This window comes from Morone saxatilis, unplaced genomic scaffold (assembly GCF_004916995.1).
Source record: "Morone saxatilis isolate NCDOM2014 unplaced genomic scaffold, NCSU_SB_2.0 Contig2, whole genome shotgun sequence".
Classification (NCBI taxonomy): Eukaryota; Metazoa; Chordata; class Actinopteri; family Moronidae; genus Morone; species Morone saxatilis.
In genome coordinates, this window is record NW_023339762.1 from 22061169 (window position 1) to 22085054 (window position 23886).

The 23886-nt window shown below is 40.7% G+C and overlaps 2 protein-coding genes across 2 annotated transcripts in view; both read right to left on the reverse strand.

The window, feature by feature from the left end:
- LOC118330421 (caspase-3-like) overlaps positions 1 to 2222 on the reverse strand; it is a 3473-nt gene extending 1251 nt beyond the window's left edge. The window contains exons 1-2 of the mRNA XM_035664932.1: positions 2151 to 2222; positions 190 to 264 (exon numbers count right to left, since the gene is read on the reverse strand). Coding sequence (XP_035520825.1) covers positions 190 to 260 — 71 coding nt within the window. The 5' untranslated portion in view covers positions 261 to 264; positions 2151 to 2222. The remainder of the gene's footprint in view (positions 1 to 189; positions 265 to 2150) is intronic.
- osbpl5 (oxysterol binding protein-like 5) overlaps positions 1 to 23886 on the reverse strand; it is a gene marked incomplete at its 5' end in the record, with an annotated part of 47667 nt that overhangs the window by 16123 nt on the left and 7658 nt on the right. The window contains 1 exon segment of the mRNA XM_035664931.1: positions 17418 to 17479.

Consider the following 23886-nt stretch of genomic DNA (forward strand, 5'->3'; position numbering starts at 1 on the left):
CACACACACACACACAGATTTGTGGACATGCGTTGTAATTATTTGAAACTAGAGGAACTTGTTTGGCACCGTAACACATACACAGAGTTTTGAACATGTTTAGACAGCTCAGGTGGATGTGAAATAGTTGAAGCAGTGTGTTAGAACAGCTGTGTGAGTGTGTAGGGCTTTTATAGTAAGCAGCATTACCTCTTTGAAAAGAGTCTTAAGGCGTCCACCGTGTCTCCAGCGCTGCGCACGTCACCATGGGCGTCAGCCATCTCCCTACAGGCATGAACGCACGAGAGGAAAAGTCATATAGAAAATGAAGACACGCCTCTTTCTCCTTCATTTCCTGTGTATTTCTGCGCCGTGTCATACCATCCAGTGACTTTCGATTCAGTTAAAACATTTTCTCATCATCACCAGCCAAAGTGAGGAAGAGGAAGTGAACCCCTCTTCTCTGCTTCTTATCAATTAAATGATAGACTTTACCTCCACATATATTTATACATACACACAGAAACACATTTACACACGTATATTCACACATATATGTGCACACACGCAGTATCGGGATACATAAAGTATCTATCTATCTATCTATCTATCTATCTATCTATCTATATGCTGTTTCTAAACTATACACATTCTATGTACAACATGTACTGTGCTGTATATCACTGTGTTGTTGTCGTTGTTGTTTGTGTCAAGGACCTGTTTGGAGTATTTTGGCACAGATCTCAACAGATTTCTTCGTACACACTTCAGCAGTATTTCTTTGGAAGAAAGATAACCGTGAGGTGATTTCCAGAGGAACAGGACGCTGTTTCTTTGTAGTGTTCTGACAAGCTGAGATAAAAATGAATCCACTCCCACTGAGGGTGGAAACTGTCTGGAGAGGGTTAAAAAAATATATATCTATAATTTGGGTAAACAAACCCTTTAAATGTACTTGATTTGCATGTAAAGATTATTCAGTGTGTTGACTGTAATTCCTGAATAGAAGAAACTGACTCATTAAGTGTCGTTAAGGATTTCATCATATTGGTTTCGGGTATTCTGACACAGACGGTTTCAAACTGAGCACAGAGACCAGATCCCTCCAGGAATCTGTTCACACTGGGACTCTGCATCTGAGTATGTTCACATCAGGGTGGATCAAACCAGCTGCTACACACTGCATAAGATACAGTGGTGGGCTCGTTAGTCAAACTATTGAATGTATCACTCATTTCTCTTCTCAAAAGTAATGTTACTGCTCTGCTACTCCCCACAGAATGGGTAACTGTATCAAGTGGATTACAATTCAATATAGTTGGATAAAATCAGAGTAATGGGAATACTTCCAGCCGCTGAATGTAAGCGTTTCCATCTTCTAAACTAGTTTCCTCTACAATTTAAAAAATGTATCCATGGATGTGATTGGATTATTGGATTTTAAATTAGTAGGGTTGTTTGCTCACAAAAGTAATACTGTAAGTAATGAGTTACACTAATAGTCATTGGGGAAAACAATATTATTACTGTAACATTATAACTAGTAATGAGTTACTGCACAACACTGATAATAAATAGCATTATATATGATACTAAATATCTTTAATCTATCAGTATAAATCTAATAATACATAAAGGTGTTAGGACGTGGCTCATAGTGAAACTCCACTGACTAATCAATAAAGGATCAGCTTTTATTATCAGCAAAGGTTCAAAAAGTGAAAGTGATTCCTGCCACTGTAATGATTTAATATATATATATATATGTATATCAGAGTGTAACCAAAGATAGAGTAACAGACAGTTTTCAGTGAGATTATAGGAAGGTATTTTAACATGTTTGTAGAGTTAAAACAAAAAGCTGTGTCATGTAAACTCAGGAAGTCTCATCACAACAGGAACACGTTACTGTTCCTTCACTTACTCAAACATGCAGTTCCCTGGCTACAGAAAACACACAGTGCGAGTTAACAACATATAAAACAGTTTGGTAAATGTCAAGAACATACTAGTTAAGGTATTTTAGCAACCTAAAGAACTCTTCAGGCTAACGCTGTTATCTGTGTTTAATAACCAACAACTCACACCACAGTCCTGCTTCGTCGAACTCATACGTGTAAATTAAGTATTTTTAAAACTGAACACCTTTATATTTCTTTAAATAGACGTACCTTTGTAACGAGACGGTGACAGGAGTTAAGTGTTAAGAAGTCCTCCTTACTATCACTATAAGGAAATGTCACTGTTCAAAGTACAGAACTGTAACTCTCAGCCAATCAGCTGCCTCTGTGGGCGGGACTACCCACAAACACTGCAGCTGATTGGCTGAGATGTTGAACTAATGTAGAAACTGAAAATACAGATTTACCTGTCAGTGAAAATCACTTAACACAACTCATTTTTACTGCAAACATCACCTTAAAGTAGAACTGCACAATGCCATATACTGTCCTATATATTGATCTTTATTTATCTATATTTATCCTCTATACAGTTCTCTACATTTATCTTATTTGATTTCATTTTCCTTTTTCTTTTATTTTTATTCTTATCTCTACTTTCTATATCTAGCAAAGAGTTTATTGTTTATCATCTTGTATGTATTTTTTTACCTCTTTATTTTTCTACACTGTTTTGTGAGCCGGCTGGCTGGAAATTCATTTCCTCACAATCCCAAAAGGATCAATAAAGAGAAGTCTAAGTTTGTCCTTTCAAAAGAGGCAGCTGTGAACGATCAAGATATGAGTAAATTCATTCTTCCCAAAAAAGGAGCCTTATTTGTCCTTGTGGGGCAAGTCTATAAATAGCATTTCGTTGCTGTGGTGCATGTGTGCATCTGTAGTGCAGTGCTGAACCCTGAGTGCGCTGCCGGCTGCGTGGAAAAGAGCACGAAGCTTTAGCCTTACACAACAGTAAACAACAATAGGCTACCAAACTGTGCCAGGACAGTCACACACAGAGAATTAATACCACTTACAGTACGAGCCCTAAGGCGGGTCAAGATGTGGGCAGACATGCAGGCCGACTGCACGAACCAATCACAGCTGCAGGGTGGGATTTGTTGTGAGAAAGACTGTGTGTATGAGCACAGGAGGCAGTCTAGACTAGGCATGGGTGTGGAATCCACGCATGCTTAATGTGTTGGTGTTGTGTGTGGGCCTGTCAGTTGAGCATATACGGACTCGGAGGCCGTTCCAATAGTGCCTGTGTGGTAAATGACGTAAGTGTGTGGCTGTGCATACGTGACCATGTGTGTGTGTGTGTGTGTGTGTGCCTTGTTGATACAGACTGGAGGGAGGATTACACATGCTCATGATGGAGTGCCAAAGGAGAGAGAAAACGCTCCTCTCCAACTAGCCGATCCGAGCAGCAGCAGTGGCAGAGCAGGTCGCATTTAGTGCACATAACTCAGGAACACACATACATGAGCACGCAGACCACACACACCAACAGTTGTGGTGTGTGTTACAGTCGTACTACATCAAAGCTGGTCTGTGTTGTAAATTCAAAGGACAGCCAGTATTAAAGCTACAGTAGGTAACTTTTATAAAAATGTCTGAGAAAAATAGTTGATCGTTAATTAGAGACGCTTTGTGTTAGTGGCTTGAAATCTTATTCCCAGGTCCCACAGTATCTGTATTGTACGACAATCAACTATGTTTCTTGGCTCTGATTGGTTGTTTTCGTTCAGCTCTGGTGGACAAATGCCATTAGGAGCACTTGGAGGAGCCATTTTTTTCACAGATTGTCTCTCTCGTGTGTTAATATCAGCATGAAGTGAAAGAAAACAAATATGACAAAAGGTCATTTACTCACTGCAGCTTTAATTGCTTTCCTGGAATAATGATACGCATTAACATATTACAACCCCTCGCCTCATCAGTGCGTTTCTAAATAACGATAACACAACGATTCTTATTTCCAGTGGATGATACACTAATGAACACAGGCCTATTAACATTATATTTAACTCTGCCAATAGATCCTCCTAAATGTTACACACTGGACCTTTAAGACAAAAGAGCCTGACAGAAAACTAACACACTGATGTGTTTTCATGTCTAAATATAAATCAAAACATGTGGCTACTGTTTCCTCGGAGGTTAAGAGGTTCGGCGCTGGCCTGTGCAGAGGAAAGAACAGACAGTGAGAGTAACAGACAGTACTGTGAGTGGAAACATAACTGGACATCAACAGCAAAAGGACATTCAGATATATCAGTGGGACCAAAATCATGAATATAAATAACAAGCTGGAAATAAAGGTCTTTAGTGCCACTTGTGAAACCGTGAAATAGGAGGACTTTCTCAGTGAAGTGGCTCAGTTTTTCACACTGGTTTATATATTGACAAAGGAGAACATATGAGAGACCACAGAGAAATTCAAACACTATTTATTCTGCTTGCTCTAAGCAGTCATTCTACCCTTTGACTGACCTTCTATTAATACTAAACACAACATGCAGCCGTGCTAAACCTCAACCCTCACAACTCACTGTACACAGTGCCTGAAGTTACATTAACGTAATCTGCCACAGCCATGATACACAGGTGCTAGGCTAATATTTGCACAGCGATAGTACGCAGTGAGGTTGCAGCGCCAGGCCATTCAATAACTGACATTCCTGCGTCAAACATTAACCGTGAACTAGGAAGAGAAGAACAGATAAAACCACAACAACAAAAGCATCTGACCCACAGTTACCTTGTGGAGGTGAAAGCTCTTGCCTTGCTGTCACATGGGGTATGCTCGTTTTTAGTAATCATTACACCAACTGGGAGGAGGAGGGAGGGAAAACAGAGAGAGAGGTGTCTGTTAGGGAACATGTTGACATGTTCTAACTTGTATATTATTATTATGCTTGACTGAGCTAACTAATATAAATCTCAGTCTCTCTCTGGGACACACGACGCTGGGCTGTGGATTTAGTGGTTAATAGTAACCGGTTTACATTATGCTCCACAGATCCAGGTTTAGTGCAGAGCAGTTCCACATTATTCACATCCTCAAGCTAAATACTCAAAAACACTGTATTAGACTCTGCCGAGAGACTGTTTCTTCAATTGATTGACTACACATACACAGCACGGTGGAGCAGTGGGAGCATGGTATCATGCTGGGCTCTTGGCAGCAGAATATTTCTACACTAACACAGCTAAATTTAAAAACGCATCTTTTCCTGTCATAATGTTTCACCAGTAGATAAATCTGGAAGCACCAGTGACTCATTTTCAACACTGTCGCTAATTGCTCATTTTTTAATACAAATCAATAGCATATATCACAAAATACACACATCGTCATTATCTTGAACTAATGTTGATTTCACGAACATAAAATAGTCATTAGATCAGCGGCCTGAATGCAGCACAGCTTCCGTGTGTTAACGGTATTTTTAGCTGCAATCAAACCACAGTTTTATACTAAAAGTTGCTCTTTTGGTTTATAAAATGTGTAGTTATTTTAAATTATACACATCTGTCAACCCTACTTATGGAGCTGTTCCCTGATTTAGCTCTGTCTCTCTGGAGCCAAACACACACACACACACTAAGAGTCAGAACATACTTCAACATCAATTTTAGCTGAAAATCCCCCCCAAAAATAATAATTTAATAAGTGTAACCAGTCTGTGAGTATCTGAGACAAAACTAGATGTTTATTTGATGGCACCGTTTGGCTTCACACACTGTAATTTTTTAGTATCCCACATCTCTTTGCATCTTAGTGAAAACACACAGCCTCATAGGACTTTAACAGGTATTCCAAGTGAAGTTTGAAGTCTTAAAAGAAGAAAAAATAACACACCACACATTATATAGATAGAATCAGAGCAAGAGAACAGTAAAGCTCTTCATCTCTTATCAACAACTCTATCTGCAATAAACTTTGTTGTTGCCAATTACCTACAGCTCTCATTCTCAACCCCCGGGGCATCAGACTGGTACCAACCGTGGTAGATTGTCCTCCGAGTAACGAGGATACGATTCTGCAGAAAATATAATTATATAACTTATTAGTCTACCATCGGGGCAATTAAACATCAACTTGGCACCGTCTGTCTGTGCTACATCTTTCCTCACGACTCCGTGTCACGCCCACAACAACAGGATACTGACTGTCAGTACAAGAGTTCATCTTTCTGTCGTCACCCACCTGCCTGCACTATCTGTGTGTGCTGTGTTCCCATGAGGATGAGCAAACATAAAAAAAGCATCGAGAGTTTGAGAGAGCCTGACAGTTTCTTCAGAGGATGAGGGGGAGATAAAAGGCACCATGTTCGGTTGGCCTACTTAAGGTTAAAACCCACCCTTTATTTCAGTCGTGGCCCTCCTCAGGCTGGCAGTAGTGGCAGTAATGGTGGCGATACAGAAAGGGTCTGTAATCCAAAGAATTTAAGACATTTTGGTTACAGATTTTGGTTACACATCTTCAGCTAACACACTGCCATTTGCTACGGCACTGCCAGGAGCTATATGAGACGATTTTAAGCATATTAATAATTCAAAAACCTCTGCCCTGACTGATGCACTTTGCTAGATTATTTAAAAAGGCAAAGGCATTCGAGAACACACCGACACACATTCAGTCTCAGACGTAGGACAGGGGACAAATAAAGCAGGGATGTAACGTATATACGTGTCCCATTCTTGATTACAGAACAATTCCCTCAATCAGGGTCTCAATCGCGTCTCAGAAGGAGACATTGTACGCTGAAGTAAGTGCTCAGCTTGTGTGAGTGTGAGAGTGTCAGAGCATTGCAATACTGACAGCCAGAATCAAGCCAGATGTTGCTAATATGATGGCACAGATTAAGTCCAGACACTCCCTCCATCCTTCCGTCACTCCATCTGTCCTCCTTTCAGCACCCCCAACCCCGTTAACCCCACCGTCTCCAGTGACGACAGGACTAAAGGATGGCCATATGACCTACATATACACCAATCGTCATGTGTTACGTACACTCAGTGTTTCCTCTATGTTGATTTTGGAGCGCCGCGGTATCAGAAATGGGGCAGACGCACAATGTAGTCACGGTTGCCTTTTAAATGATCCTGCCGACATAATGCAGCCCCAGTCCCCAACAAGTAGGAAGTCTTCAGAGGTTATTCGGGGCTCAGTTAACTCCACATCACCTGTTGTCGTGTGTTTGTCAGCTTATTTGTCAAATCATTCGCTTTCTTCCCAAGTCGGACTATAAACTAACAGCTCCACCACATAACTCACCGCGGCGGGTCAGTTTTAATTGGCCAACTTTCAGTTCCTCAGCTCAACGTCCTGAATCATCAACATGTGCTGAAACATTAAAACGAGTAAAGATAATTGTTTGTGTTGCAGCAAGTGTCAGTTCTGTTTCATAGGGAAAACGTTTGAAACAGAACTGGGGGGGAGGGGGGTCCTAGAGGAAACACTGACACTATATGTGTTACCAATGCACACTGTAATGTACTGTACATGGTACAATGGGGAGAGTGGGGATACGCACACACAAGCAAGACGTGCAGTGCATTTCAACCACTGCCTCTTCTACTGCAGCACTGCTCACACACACTGCTCCTATCCGAACAACATCCACCTTTTCAACGGCCTTTATTATTCCTGCAAAAGAAACATCAGAAACACCATGTTGTTTTTCTTCTACTGTCACAACATCTTGTAAAAACGCTACTAGACTATTTCTAAGAAACCTCCTTAAAAACATGAAAAAGCAGCAGATGATAATTATGTTCTTTCCAACCACGGTCATTATCATCAGCAACAGACAGGAGGGAAAATGTCACAGCTCCACCAAGCTGTTACAACTGTTGTCTAGGACAAGGAAACGGGAGAAGTATCTTTGTAACTTACTGACTGTCACTGACATTTTTAACATTTAAGACATCTAAAAATATCTACCTTGCCTAAAATCAAAAACTGTAACTACTGAGTCTAAGAGGACACGAAGAAGACAGAACTAGGTCTACTGTTAGAGGCTCACAGGAGGCTAATTTTATGACACTCGGTGGGAGGATGTGTGGTTTAGTTGTTCTATTCTGAGTCTTGTGGGGGTTGCAGGTATATTTTAAGGAACTCACATGGAGGACATGCCTTCCAGTCAGACTTCCCATTTGATCTTACTTAAAATAGGAAACCCCCTTTGTTGTGTGGGGAGTGTGGGAACTGCGGTGGTCCATGGCCACGGTGAAACCTTCACGACATCACTGCAACCACAATCTCCGCCCTGATCTACCCGGCAACCCCCTCCCAGATGCTGCAGTAATACCAACAATTGGCCGTATATTAACTTCAAGGTCTTGCTCTTCTGATGGATTGTATGTAGTTGTGTGAGCTGAGTCGAGGGGGAAGAAGAGGGGCTGAAGGTTTTGTCAGTTTGGGCAGAGTACCTCCACTGTTATCTGTGCTTCAGGTTAGACAAACAGGAGACACAACCTCCCTTTGTACACACAAGCAGTTTCTGAGAACGAGTCTTCTGTCAGGGAGAAGGGATGGAGCAAGGTAAACACAGCCTGAAATTGAGATCTAAGATTCCCTACGAGGGGGTGGGAAATTAGTTTCTGGTTCAGGCTGAGGAGTAGGGCTGCGAAGATTAGCCAATGTATGTGAAATCAGAGCCAGAGGAATCCTTTTATGTACAAATGTGTCTGTATCATGTATCTGTGAGCAAACACACACAGTGAAAAGTCAAGCCGAGTTATCCGACCAACAACCACTTTCAAGGTTTATATTCCTAACTATTTTTATGATGCAGTCATTTTCCCATTTCTTAATAAATCCAAAACCTCTAAGATTCACCAAACTACGGTTCCACACACTGGAACCATGTTTGACCTGGTAGACAGACCAAGCCAGCTGGCCGTCTATACGGTTGGATCCAGGCCAGGGATGGCTGTGCTGAGCTGGCGAATGCACCTTTATTTACACACATCACCATGCGGATGCAAACATTCATGAACATGTACAGTATACACACACACACAGACAGTACCTGAACATTTAAAGGATCAGAAGACTTCAGTAAGGTACTGAGAGGCTGAATCCATGACTCTGACTTGCACTGACACATCTTGCTTTCATTTTCATTGTGTTGCTTCTCTTGGAACATCAAGGACACTCGTTGCACAATGGCACTTTAACAAAAGATCATCATAGTGTTGCTGGCACAGAAAAACATCTGACAGCACTGGCTGCATGAGAATCAGCATCTGCACACTGATTCCCACATGCGGTACATGCACCCACATGTAGACAAACACGAACTGACACAGACTTCCAGTAACGACAGCCGGGAGCCAGACGAGGCAACAAAGCCATGACAGAGGAATAAAGACACGCTGTAGGTTTTCTTGTCAATAAATATGGAAGAGCTGCTGCTATCAAATAAGCATTCTCTGAGATTCTTTTATGAAAAGTGATTTACAAATAAATGTAGTCTTGATTATTATTAGTGTTGCTATGGTGGTAACTGTTGGGTCTCTGTAAATTTGGTAGAAAGGAGTCTCGGTCTAGACGTGCTCCTGAATTTGAAAAGGTGTCCTGAGATAACTTCTTTTATGAAATTGGCGCTATACAGAATAACATTGACTTGAATTATGTTTATGGCTATCTGGCATCAAGTTAACCATTTGCAGATTAAGCACAAGGAGAAAACAGTGGAGACGGATAACAAGCAACCTCTCATCACCTCATTAGCGGGTGTATAACAAAAGTGGTGACAGGAAATATGCTACCGTTAAACTGCGGAAGGACTTTAAGGACTACTATAAGAGTGGAGAAGATGTATGAGGAAATTTAACAGTTTATTTTATTTTTGATGTTTGTGGATATTGTTTTTCTTCATGTCAGATTACCTCTACAGTCCGTGCAGCGCAAAAAGTGTTCATTTTGGACACTATTCTTATGTTCTTTTTGCTCCATAATAATTCAAGGCCACTACTCGAATATAGACATTACGCAAATTACACATCCATATTATAAAGTAATCATTTGGAGTAAAAGTAAATATGAAAGGAAATCAGTAGGTCTGGTCCTTAGAAAATGAAATGCAAAAACATATGCCACAATATTATTTAACTACGTTTTATTTAGAATAACAGTAAACAGTAAAGAAAAAGTAATTAAACAGCATTATAAAAGAATAACCTATAACTACAAATATTTACTTTAAGCCTTCTTAAAAGACAGTACCAGTGTTTTTAAGTACAAAGATAGTTTTAGATTCATTTCTGTGAACATCGTGTCTGAATTGGCTTATTTCTACATATTTTAGTGTTCTTTCTTGCTGTATCAATCTCTATTACACACAGTCTGTAGGACTGGCTCTCACTAGTGAGATAGAACAGAAAAGTAGTGAACTGTGACAATAGTGGAGAAGGGAAGGGACATTGAAAATTATAGCTCAAAGTAACATTATTAACTAAAGAAAGTGGGCTGGTAACATCAAAGCTGATGATCAGAAACCGGCCTGGCAGGGAATATGTGATAAATGAGAGAGGGAGAGGTACAAAGGTAACCTTCTCTCCATCCAATTAATTTTCTGACAAAGTGCCCTTCAGCAAGGCACTTGAACCCAATCTGCATGAGGGAAGGAGCAGGGCTTAACGGCAATTTACTTTGTATTCACAAGGCCACCCTCAGTTTCCATTGTGTGCCCGTTTGAGAGCAGATCAGGATGTTGCTGTAAGAGAAGAGCTGCTATGAGAAAACTTTCCATGGTTACATAAACATGAAAGTAGAATATATGCCTTGGTATCACAAGACTGTGCTCACTTGCCAAAAGAGTAGTTTATTTATAAAAATGCCCATCTGAGAGTCTGACAGTATCAGCAAATGTTATGCTAAGACACCCCAGTGCCGTATCTACCTTCCCTTCAGCTCCAAATGTCACTCCCGCATTTCCACTTCCAAAGCTGAAAAAGTTACGGCATGAAAAAGCAATATATCAGCCAACTTTACTTACCACATCGTACCTTGAATTATACATTAGAGCTATGCAAATTAGATCCTTTCTCGCTCTACTTGAAGTCGCAGCAGCGATTTAAAGGCCCTGTTACATCATGCCTTTTTATAGAGCTAAAAACCTCTGTGGCAGAAAAAGAAATAATGAGCTGTGGAGGTTGCACAGAAAGAGAAAAGGAGCAGTAAATGAGCCTGTGTCTGATTAAGCCAGCGGAGGCTACGGCCTGGGCCAAGTGTCGTCCCTAGAGGAGTGAGTGTGCTAAGGGCTGGTGCTCCTCTGTCCGTCTGCTGGAGAGACAGGAGGTGTGAGGGGCTGGGAAGAAGATGTCTGCCAGCAGAGACCTTGAGGCTGGAGAGAAGGAGGGTCATTAAGCAAGGGATGGTGGATGACAAGGTGTCAGATAAAGGACTTTCATTAATTATGCTAAAGCAAAGAGCAGACGGTTGGGGCACATTACAGACTGCTTACTGGAATATACCATTTAATCAACGACCAAATGCCAAAGATGAATAAATTATGCGTACTAGATTTTCTGAAATAACATTTTATTTGGGCATTTTAACTGTCAGATGTGTCTGTTTGTCATGAGTTCTCTGCATACTGGCTGCGTAATTTAAAAACTGAATAAAAATACTGTGGCTATAAACGTAAAACTGCTGTGCCAGCTAAAAGGCTGAAACATCTATATATAAGTATTAAACTTGAGCGAAAACTTTGGCCTATACTGAAGCTTATAGAACTTCATGAATGAACAAACTGGAGAAAAAAAGCAGCAGATCTACGGAAAAATAAGCAAAAGACTAGAGTTCCTGGTGAGCTTTGAAATGAGTCAGAGTCTGAGCCATCACACACCTACACAGGCACATTTAGCACACACAAGGTTGGTGACTGTTTCTAGTTAGATACAGCTAATGTCTGCATGTTAAGTGCACTGTCAGTTTATAGACCTGAACTTGACTTTATTCAAACCCAACAGAAACAAAATAAAACCAGCCAAAACCGTCTTTATTAGTCTTGCTCTACACGCTGTCGCTGCCTCTCTGACGCCCCTCACCTCCCTCGCTCCTCTTCCCACTTCATGCCTCTCCTCGACTGGCCTGTCACTCTCCGGCCCCGGTCTGTGCCTCCTGTGTCCCCATCTGCCCCTCTTGTAGTCTTGTTTGGAGCCTCTGCAAATCACCTTGTATCTGTTTTCCCTGTTGTCAAACTAGTTGAAATGAACCCTTAATTCACCCCAGTTAGATGTGAAAATACACTGGCTTTTCCTCATAAATAAAGTGACAAAAACTGCCCAAAAGACAACAAACAGTGATCGCCGATAACCAATATATTCGTACAATCGCCCAACTTTATACCTACCTAACCTCTGTCTGATTCATTAAAGCTACCAGCTGGCATTCTTACAAATAAAAACAACAAAACACTTATGTATTAATTCTCCTCCTCACAATGTTCATTTTTGTGTATAATCCTTTCATCTTCCAACAGAGCGCGTACGTCACGTTTCAGGGATAGTTTCTACCCCCAGGTAATAAGGTTAATAAATGACAGCAGGAAGGAGGGCTAAAGTCTGAGTTTAGTTACTATGTTTTTTTTTTTCTTGGATGTTTTAAATGTTATTTATAATTGTTATTTATTTATTGATTGACTGGTGCTGAGAGAGTGCCAAGGCACATTGTATTTCATTGCTGTGGTACCCTGTACTAAATATGCATATGACAATAAAACTGCAACCTCAAACAAAAAAAGCAGCATGATGCTTTTGAGAATCCAGCCTTCAGACCTCAGAGCCCCACGCAGCATACATTTTAAACATTTTAAATGAAGCCACACTGGCAGCAACCATCCGCAAAAAACTGAGATACTAGATGAGATCCATGAGCTGCCACCTCTGAGCTCAGCACGGGACTCGTCCAAGTCTCCTTCCCAGCAAGGGACGGTGAGAGAGGGAACAAGCCAACTTCACACCACTTCTCCCCGAACCCTTAAGCCTCTCATATCTGGGAAAAAAACAAAAAATTGGCTGACCACTCTGTGTTGGATGGCTGGGCGCTCTCACACCAGAGATGAATGGACACTGCCACAACAAGACTTGCTCGTGATTTGTAAAACACTGAATGGGAAGTAATTGGTTGAACCTGAGTGCAAATCCTACCCTTTGTTCAAGCAGTCACTTGATAGTCGTGTCACAAGCCAGTCCAGGAGCTAAATGAATGTAATGTAAAGAGGCTAGACGTTTTCTATAGATCTAATGACAGAGCAGCCGCTGTCCTCTCCTTAAAATCAGCTCACGCTCTGCTTCGTATTTGTTAAACACTCCAAAAAGGGGCAGGTTGTCAAAGCTAAGCGCATCAGTTCTTTCTCTTGTGGGAGAAACATGTGACATATCAAGAAATGCAAAAGAGTAGACAAGAAGTTGTATTATATGCAAAGGATCAAATGAACCGGACTGCTGCATCACAGACTGACTTCAGGAGTCTGTCAAGCTGATTATTTTAATCGTTTTTTTTTAAATAAACTGTTCTGTTTCATTGAGCCTCTAAAGTAACACGTGACCAGTGACAGACGGATTAATCCGACTCATTATCTGGCATTTAGACGTAACCAGCACTGGTCGATGTCTGCCCTCAGATACATCTGCAGGGAGCCTTGTCGGTGTGTTTTTAAGGATATGACTAAAGGACTAGCACATGGTTTATTTTCTGTGTTATGAGTGTTAAAGTTAAAGTCTGTTCCACACTCCTTCGCTTCCTGTGCACCTGCACTGATTAGACAATGCTAATTAATGCTTTGGTCAACAGATCAACACTTCCCACAGCCTGCCTGCCCCCCCTCCTCTTATTTGTCTTCCACCTGCCCTCTTTCTGTCCCTTCATCAATCCCACACTGACAGACACTTTAATAGAAGCTGGCAGCAGCTCCCAGGCTTTTCACTGGCAGATACACAGGCTTATTCTAGCCAGAGTGCTAATCATATACTCAAGTCAGTGGAGTACATAGAAATGATGCCACTTATAGCCAAGGATCATTATATACCTGCTTATCCTTTTAAGGGTTGCGGGGGGGAGGCGGGGGACACTCTAGACAGGTCACCAGTCGATCACAGCGCTGACACAGAAAACCATTCGCAGTCACATTCACACCTACGAGCAATTTGGAGTCATCGAGACGACATGAGAAAACCTGCAAACGAAAAAACACGCACACTCCTCACAGGAAGACGCAGCAGGTTTGAACCAAGTGCGTACCTATCGTGAGTCCATCCATCGGTGTGTGGAGTGTTATGAGTTTGGCATTATGGCTGACACCAATGGCATATTGTTTTTTTGGAGCCAGCAGCGGACTGCGGACTGCGAGTTGAGTCATTGGCAGTTTCGACTCGGCCATAGCAGGAAAACAATGGCGGCTTGCCCGGTGACACGCGTCCTTGTGTCACAGATGAACAGTACACTAAAATATGTTTCTGAAAACAGTTTCAGCAAGAAACAAGCAATGCAATTATATCTTGATTCATGGACAGGTTGATCGGTGCGGTGTGTTGGACGGACTCACTGAGAATGAGTTGTCAATCACAAGGTAGCCATGCCAAAGCATTTATTTCCAGAAGTTTGGACACACTTCCCTAAAGCATAACCTGCTTTATCAAGTAGTTTACTCTAAATGTGTCCATAAGTTACTAAATGAGCATCATCCTGTATGGAAGAAGACTTGAAACTAGCAAATGAGACCATAAACTCATTAGAAAACTGTTTACTGAGGTAGTTCTCCGTAAGACTCAATACTATCAGAGTTCTTTTTGAAGCCCATGAAGTCGCCCTCATATACCATCAGTGGTTTGAACCCAGAACCTGTTTTCCCACTGTCCCTCGGTGGCGTCTGTCCATGCAGTTTCAGTTTTACTTACCAAGATCTCTACCACATAGACTTTTACTGCTGCCCTAATAAAAGAGATTTCATTTTTGTGTTACTTTTGGAGTCATTATGCTGTTTCAGACAAAATCGGAGGTCCAGATTGGTTTCCATGTGTCACTAATACACAGGTGAACTCTCAGATCCACTCTCTCCAACCATCAGGACACAATAAATAAACATAAATCTCACACTGGCTCCCTCAGTGTTGATCCCATTAAATGACACGTTGCTTTGCTGTGCTGGCTACTCCACTTTCTGTGAATGGAGTTCTACAATACCTAGTGCAGATGCTGTTTAGCATTACTACCACTCCTTTTAATTTATTCTGTCAACCAATTTGGATTTACTTTTTATTGAATTTCCCTGAATGCATGTCATGTCTTTCATGAACTGGCTTTAGACAAACATCAGATAAAATATAGGCTTCGAGCCATTCATCTAATTGTCCCATCCTATTACTCTCACTGGCTCCTAAATCATAGATGTTATACGATGCTTCACCAATTAATTTGTTGTTTAAATGATAACTACTAGACCTTTAGGAAGAGTAAATATGACTTTAGTGTCCAACAGATACATGAGACAAAGAGAGAAGAGACATAAAGGTGACAGTTTGGTATCAGTACCACTTTCATTCAATTAAACACAGAAGTGAAATTAAAAGTTGAGTTGGTAGAGATGAATTGTGACAATTTTCCACTTTGGCACTTTCAACTTGCGTTAGAAACAATCAGTCTTTATGGCGACCCTTAGGACGGGGACATGGCGGAGGCATGCAGAAGTCACAACCAGCAACAAGTGAGCACAGTTACAGAAGAAAACTCCTTCAATGTTTGTGGCAAAACATATTCATCAGTTAAAAACAAGCAGAATATTTTAATTTTTATTATTAGGACATGATTCATCTGTCCGGCCCGGCCAACACATCTGCTTCTGAGGACATTACGGGGTGACTTACGTTGGTAGACGGAGTACTCAAAGTGTGTGTGGGAGTCGTTGCGTGCTTTTGAGGTAACACAATAATAAAAAATAAAATAAAAACATTCCTCAGGACATTTTCAATGTTTTAAAGGATCTCTTTGTGTTACGAAGTAATTCAGCATTTGTTTCTCTGTGGAAGAGAACGGGGGAGAGCATTGGTTCAGGGAAGGTGTGTCCTTTAAGTGAGGGACGTTTGTCAGCAGCTGTTCTCACTCTGCTGTTCGTGCAACCACCTCCAGACGATTGGTGGGCGGAGATATCTCCAACCATCTGATATCACGAGACTACACCTGTGTAAACAGAATCGTGATCACAGTGCGAACTTCAAACTGTTGGTATCGGGTGACTAAAACTAACAAAGCCAGGCTGATGGAGACCACACTGGCTGCACAATACTAAACCTTATTAATGAAATGCAGAGCAGATAAGGGAACTATGTAACCACCACGTCAGTCAGTATCAAATATTTATAACCATTATCTTAACATCGTAGTAAATCAGATAGACCTTTATGCAAATGAAAGAATGAGTCCAGAGTGTCCTGGGTATGAGCTTCCTGCTTAATGTGTAATTCGTCGTTTAATCTCAGACGTCTTCGCGCTGCAAACACATGCCAAGATAAACAGCTTGGGAAAGGCTGAATCCAAACGCCTCCTGACTGATACGGGCAGGCAGTTTCTTCATTACGACTACCACAGCACAGTCTGCTACCATCTTAGGGCTGTATGAAGTAGGAAAGCAGAACTGCTAAGTGATGCTCAACACGGTTTCAGGACAGTTAGAAAACTGTGACTCTTCGATCAGTGTGTTTCCACCAAACCTAAAGGAACTTTTTTTAGGGCTAAATTAGGTGTTATAAGAACACCTGGTTTCCATCTGTCCACTGTCTCCAGTGCTGTTTATACAACTAACCAACATGCATAACGACACTGGTACACTTATCCTTCCAAGAGTGACCAAAATACAGACTATACTGAGGCTGGCAGGCTGAAAAAAGAAACAGAAACTAGTCATTATACCTCTTCTGCCACTGTCTGAAGGATAAACATGGACTCTGCCTGTTTTAGGTCTTTGCCTATCTCTCTGAAGTATCATTCTGTAGCCAGCTGTCCTTGAGCAAACCCAAACATTTACTCCTTTTCTAACCCAAATGGATCCGACACACAACTGTTTCTCCTTCAGCGCTCCAGGTTTGCAACCCTGACACAGAATTGCTGACATGGAAATGCAGAAGTGACCAAAACAGCACAAATGCTTTACAGCACGAGTTGACACTGTGATCAATAACTGCAGAAAGCAAGTAGACTTAAAATGTAATAAATAAATAAAAACTGGCATACACAGAAAGTACTTCGTACCTTAAGAGACATGCCCTAATTCTGCAATCTGCTCAAAAAGTAAGTTATCCCTCCTGGCAACACTGAGTAAAAACGTACTTGTGTCAAATTCTGAAAGTAGACTGAGTGAAAAACAGGTCCACAAACTAAACCTTAACCGTATTTGATTTAATGAAGCTGAAAACAAACAGCTAGCCTTATGCATTATTAAGACATTAAAGAGTGGGTCAGCAGGTGAGCGCTCAGCTTACCTTTCACCTGAGCCACAGGAGACACTGCATCCAGAAGCCTCTGTTGGAGCAGCCTGTCTCACCTGCAGACACACAAAGGTTCGAGTAAGGTTTCACTTTTAACTCACGTTGTACAAACAGACAAACCGGCTCCCTCCCACTGTCTCAGTAGTCTTCCCATGCTCCTCCTGTTCACGCCACTAAGGAAGGCGGAGCCCCACCCAGTCGTAGTCCTAAAGGAGCTGCTAACGTGTGTTTGCCACTGTCAGGCCGTTACAAATACTCTGCAGTAATGTAGATTTGGGAAGTACTTGAGCAGTCTATCAGGGATTTAATCCAATAAAAAAAAGGGTAATTGAAGGCAGCAGCATAAAATATTTCTCATGGAAAGAAACAGGATTCTGTTCAGTGTTTACTAAGTCAACAGAAACTCAGCTGACCATGGTCGAACACACACAGACAGTAACACACTATCATATTCACGGAGGATTACCACACTTAGACTAGACAAACACACCTTAGTAGGATATGAATCAGAGGCCTGGAGGAGTCCATGCTAAACAAACATCACTTCTCATGTTCATTTAGATTTGGACTCTCATTCTTACTGGTTGTACTTGACCTATATTGTATTGTTTACAGCTAAAGACTGTTTTCAACACCCCGTTTTGGTCCGACTTTTGTTTTTCATTGAAATGCTTCTTAATCACGCCTGGGCAAAGAACAATGCATTCTCCGACAGCTGGGATGTGTGATAAGCCACGAATCCAAAAACCAAAACAACACACACATCAATTCACATAGCAGCACACACACACACCCTTAATATACAACAAATACATTACTATGATTCCTATATTCAATAACACACCAGTCTTCCAGCAAAGAAACACACGGTGGTTTTTGGTTTAGGACTGGTTAATATGTGCCTTTATATATAAACATTTGCACCGCAGAGTTGTGTCTCTCTAAAATGTTAACTATATTTTCACCAGGATCGTGTAACATGGATTTTATTTTTTGGATCATTACCATTTCACAGGTAGAGGAAGAGAAGTTCCCTGGCATTACTGAGGTTTTCAGTAACTTTATATATATATATATAACATGAAAGAAATTAAACATAATGTCAGCAGTTTGATCTCTAACGATGACACTTCAGCTAATGATCAAACCAACAAGTGTACAATGGGTTGGGCAGCGATCACTGAGCAAAGGAGGAAGCCGTAACACTCGAGTACGTCTAACCTAAATAAGAAGTGAACTGAGAGAGAATCCCTGGGCTGACAGCGCTTAAGGGACAAAGACAAAGAAGAGGAGGCACTGCAGAGGAGACTGGAGCCAAATGCGGAGAGCTACAAGAGAAAAACAGAAACATGTAGACCAGAGGGCCATGGTACACTCAAAACAGCCAAACAGAACTAACTTCCATTCATGTACGTCTTAGTACAAAGTAAGGATTTGTATGACAAGAAAAACATGTGTAAAAATGTACTAAGTGTGCATGTTCACAGAGTGAGAAGCGAAGGAAGACACTGTGACCCAGAATGTGGCATGTCCTACATTTTATCATTCACGTACGTTTAAGTGTTCACAAGACAAATTCACAATAAAATAAAATATATGCAGCCACGTAGAAGTGTTGCTGCACGATTATGAGGTTGCATTCGCTGTCCAGCGACACATCAAGCACCCACAGAAACAGTATTTAAACCCCTCTAGTGTTAGATTTACCTTGATGTATCACAGAAACTACTTGGACAGTACTTACTGTAGACGTTTGTGGCTCTGCCGAAGTAAATGGGCCAAAATACAGGAAGGGAACAATCAGCCGCACTAGCTCTGCAACTACAAACTATATGGTTATGGACGGGTGAGACACTGCCACATGAATACTGCATAACCAGCGCTCTGCATGCTTCTTTGCAAGCATACAACTAAGAAACATTTACATAAGAACACTGTGAGCTCGCCAAATTTCCCAGCAGAGAGCCAAGACTGACTCATAGGAGGGGTTGAGGCCAGATCCTGCCCACTGATTTATAGTTGTGTCTCTGGCTCAATTAAGGGAAACAATAGGAAGGGTGTGAATAATAACTTGAGGCTAGAAGTAGGTGCTCCAACTAAGAACAATATTAATCGGCAATACGCTTAATTACAGTAATAGAAATTGTAAAATTGTTAAACAGAATGTTTAATAGTTTTAAGTGAAGCATCAAATGCAAAAACCTCGTGAAGGTACTAAGAAACCCCAGATATCACTCAATAACGGAGCGTGCTGTGAGAAAATCACCATAGCGACTTCCACAAGGTCTCCCGAGGCCTGCGCGACCTACATCTGCTACAGCTCAAGCCACGATGCAGACCGCATGACAAAGCATTAACCTTACAACGATTACATGCGTGCCTTGGCAAATAAAGATTAAAAATTAAAGATGTACCTGTTCTTTATTTAAAAAAAAAGCCCTAGTAGAGGATAGAAACTGAGGCAGGGCCGGTAGGTGATGTGTGGCTGACATGAGATTTCACTGAACTGCATCAAGATATACCAAAGACTTACACACATCCACATCTGCAGAGTTTTAACATTCACATTGTGCCCGCACATCCTAAAGGAATAGACAGGAATGAATAGTTATCACTCCTCCTCACTTACCTTTACATCTGCACTGATAATCTCTGATGCTCAAACACAACAGGTCTCATAAAATGAAGGTTTGAACAATAAATAGAGCTTGTGCAACAGAAATGTGTTTTTATTAAAGTAAAGATGGCTCTCCTGTGAAGGCAGGCAGCCAGAAATGAAGTCAGTGTCTGTTCAGGGAGCAAGTATTTTCAATTAACTGATTATTATACTAAGTCCTTCATCTGCTCCCATTAACTGAGATCCTAATCCAAGTGGATAATGGAGGCTGATATTTACAAGTGCCCCTAGGTACACAGGGATTGTTTGTCCAGCTACACACACAAACAGACCATAAACTTAATCATTCTGCCGTCACGAAGGCAGAAAAATCAGTAGCATGAGACACAGGGACACAAAGTGAGCACTCACCGCTCATAATGACAGCAGATTAGACTTTACAGGAATGGCACTGGCTCTAAGGGCACTTATCATTAAGTGCACTCAAATGCCTTACAGAATAATTACTGCTCATCACATGGCGTCCTACCCTGGGGCCGGTTGTCTGCGCCGATCGGTTTAACTCTGGGTTGACACAATAAAACTGGTAACCAACCGAGGGGACGCTGTGGGATCCAGCAACCATCTAAACTGGACCCGGGAACTGATGACAAAAGGTTATATAACATTAACTTGATATTTTCTGTAGCTCAGAAACTGTGAAAAAGAAAAAAAACAGATATAGAAGAGAGACTTTTACATTTAACTGGATCCTAACTGCAGCTTAAGATACTAAGATATTGTAAAATGTCTGTATTGTATAAACTTCTGAAGGTGTTAGTTATTAAAGCTTACGCACTGCTGTTAACACTTTACGTACTATCGGAGCCTATTTCTGCTCTTGTCCAATTACTGAAACAAAAGGTCCACTAACATCAGTCCTGAGCTCACCATTCTGCATCATAATGATTACCTGGATGTGAACTGTGGCTGTGATCAGCAGGTTGTTCATCAGATGTTACAGACTCGAGGCACAGCTTCAAAGACAGGACACATTAATACTCCTGTAGCAAACCCATTTTGTTTTGTCCACCAGAAGACAGCCTGCATTGTTTACAAGTTAATCTTGAAAAACAAATATCTGCTTTAGATGCATTTTTTTGACATGATTTCTCTGCATATAAATTTCATGATTTGGGGTTATTTCTAAGAAAATGTAATTTCATCTGTTTTTATATATATATTCTTGCCTGTGTTGAAGATAAAGGTTTTGTTTTAAATAGTGACATTTTATTTTGAAGACCACTACTTCCTACTTCCTTCCTGTGTTGTATTACCGAACAAAACAAAGCCACTTGACTACGGAATGAATGAGCTAACAGTAAAACGGTAAAAGTTTAATTGATATTAACGTCAAAGGCTGAGTGTATTTTGGCAACCCCCCGAGGAGGCACAAGGTTGGTGTGTGTTGTACTTATGGTGCTTATGGTGATTATTTGATGATTTGTGTCAGAAAAATATGCTAACTCTTTTGCCCGTGTGTTTGGTGAATTAGCGGTTTATTGCTTGGTATAATGTTGAGTTGTCTGAGAAAGTACTGTGATCATTTACCATTTATTATGGACAGAAGTGGAAACAGAGATGTGATTGCTTTGTTTTTCTTTGTTTGTCAGTTCTCACGTTGGTTTATGGAGCTGATTTTCTGGAACAGCAATAAATGTTAAAACCATCAGTCGAGTCTCTTACCATCTTTCGGAGGGTATGCTACACAGTGTTATGTCACTTTGTTAGTTGTATAGTGGTGGTGTGTGTTAAGACTAGTGTTACCTGTACTGCAAGTTACCTGACTTTTGGGTTTTTGCATTGAGTGTTCTTTTCATTGTTTGCAGTTCGTTGTACTAAGATAATGTAGTAACAGAAACTTTTTCTTCGTCTTAATTTAAACACTTTTTCTCTATTATAAACATAATGCATGCCTCCGATTCTTCAAGAACTTGAGTAATGACACATTTGTCAACACAAGTTGAAGCTGATTGTAGGATATTAGGCCAATATTGTTCCAACATAGTCCTGTTTTCTACTGGATGTAGTTAGAAACTGGGTGACAAAAGCATTTCTTGAGCATACAGACATGGATTTAGTTAACATATCTTTGAGTTATGATGTTTTCAAGGAAACTCTGTATTACAATACACGACATTAAACTATGGCTGTAGCTTGAGATAGAAATGCAGCCAATACAAAGAATCAAAACAAAAATGTAACAGTTCAACTAATGTGATGGAATAAAAGCAAGGCACTTATATGGGAAGGTACTATCCTAATCCCACAGTAGACAAAGTGTTCAGTATGCCAAACCTGTACAGTCTGGTGATATAATGGCAAAGGTGATTTTAATATAAATTGTAAACATGCAAATAGATGTTTTCAGGTAGCAATTAGCCAGTCACTGCAGTCATGCATGTGCTACAGTATATTTATACTGTAAGCTTACTTTAAATAGAATACATATACAGAAATACATCTCAAAGTCTCTGTGCCATAATGTTAACTCAGTATACAGCCAAATTCTACGCAATACAAAATAACTATTAAAAGTCCAGGGTTTTGCACCTTCTGATATGCACATGGTGACACAATTTTGGTGACACAGTGAATATGGACAGGAGCCTGGTCTACTCTTTGCATAAACGTTTATCTGAGAACATTTTAAAGGATTATCTGATTATTATAATCTATTTAAAGCTGCGGTGCACAAAGGAAACTATGCTATTTTCTATCTGACTGAGATTATTTTCCTTACTAATTGTTATTCAATGCCTTACACTCTTTTACAAGACTGGTTTTGTATGTAGCTTCTGAAAAAAAAAGCTCAGGCTTGAAAAGTCCATGTTTTGTCCAAATGTGAATCAGTCTAGGATGCACTGAACTACCTGTTGTACAGGTGTCTAAGTTTGGAATTGTGGGTCACTGTAGTTGCAAATATTGTAAACTTCGAGTAAATCTATCTTATGTTTTCTTTAGAGGCATAATGGACATGGTTACAACCAATTAGCAGTGTTCCTTTTGTTTTTAAAAGGAAAGTGTTATTGTTGAACTCAACTCACGGTGTCGCTATACACCAGCCTTAAATTGCTTTAATTCCTCTATCCTTTGTGGACAGACGTTCTTGTACGCCCATTACGTGGTCTAGATAGACACACTCACGCTGAATTGCTGTTTCTCTTCGTGTTCTGTGGTTGAACTGTGAGTGTTGCGTCGATTCTTTAACGTCTTAGGACCTCATCGTTAATGACAATGATCGCCTTTGAGTCGCGCAGCTTCTATTTCCTGCTTTTTTTTTTGCCCTACGCGTTTGGAGACATGAGCTATTCTTTTCCTGAGGAGATGAAACGAGGATCAGTTATTGGAAATATAGCCAAGGATCTCGGACTGGAGACGGGAGCTATTGCTAACCGAAGAGCCCGTATTGACACCGATGGGACTGAGAAACGTTACTGTGACATAAACCTGAATAAAATGGTAAGTGCGTTTACTGGCAGTGTGGTTGAATTGAAGCGGTGTCAGGAAAATTTTACAGGTGAAAACAGCGAAAATGGAGGCAAACGCAGCAAAACGGAAAGTAACAAGAGGAAGAGACAGGAAGACGTCGAAGGATTATTTTAAACTAATAATTAATAAACAACAGGTGGTGTTGTGGGACCGCAGTCTGAAGTACTTTTATTTATTTATATTGGACATTTTGACTGAACTACTTTGTAATAATATGGTATATAAATAAAATGTCAGTTTTTCTTAAAAAAAAGAACAAATTGTTTATTATTTAATTTGGATCTTTTCTATCGTATATTTATAATCGGGCTTAAT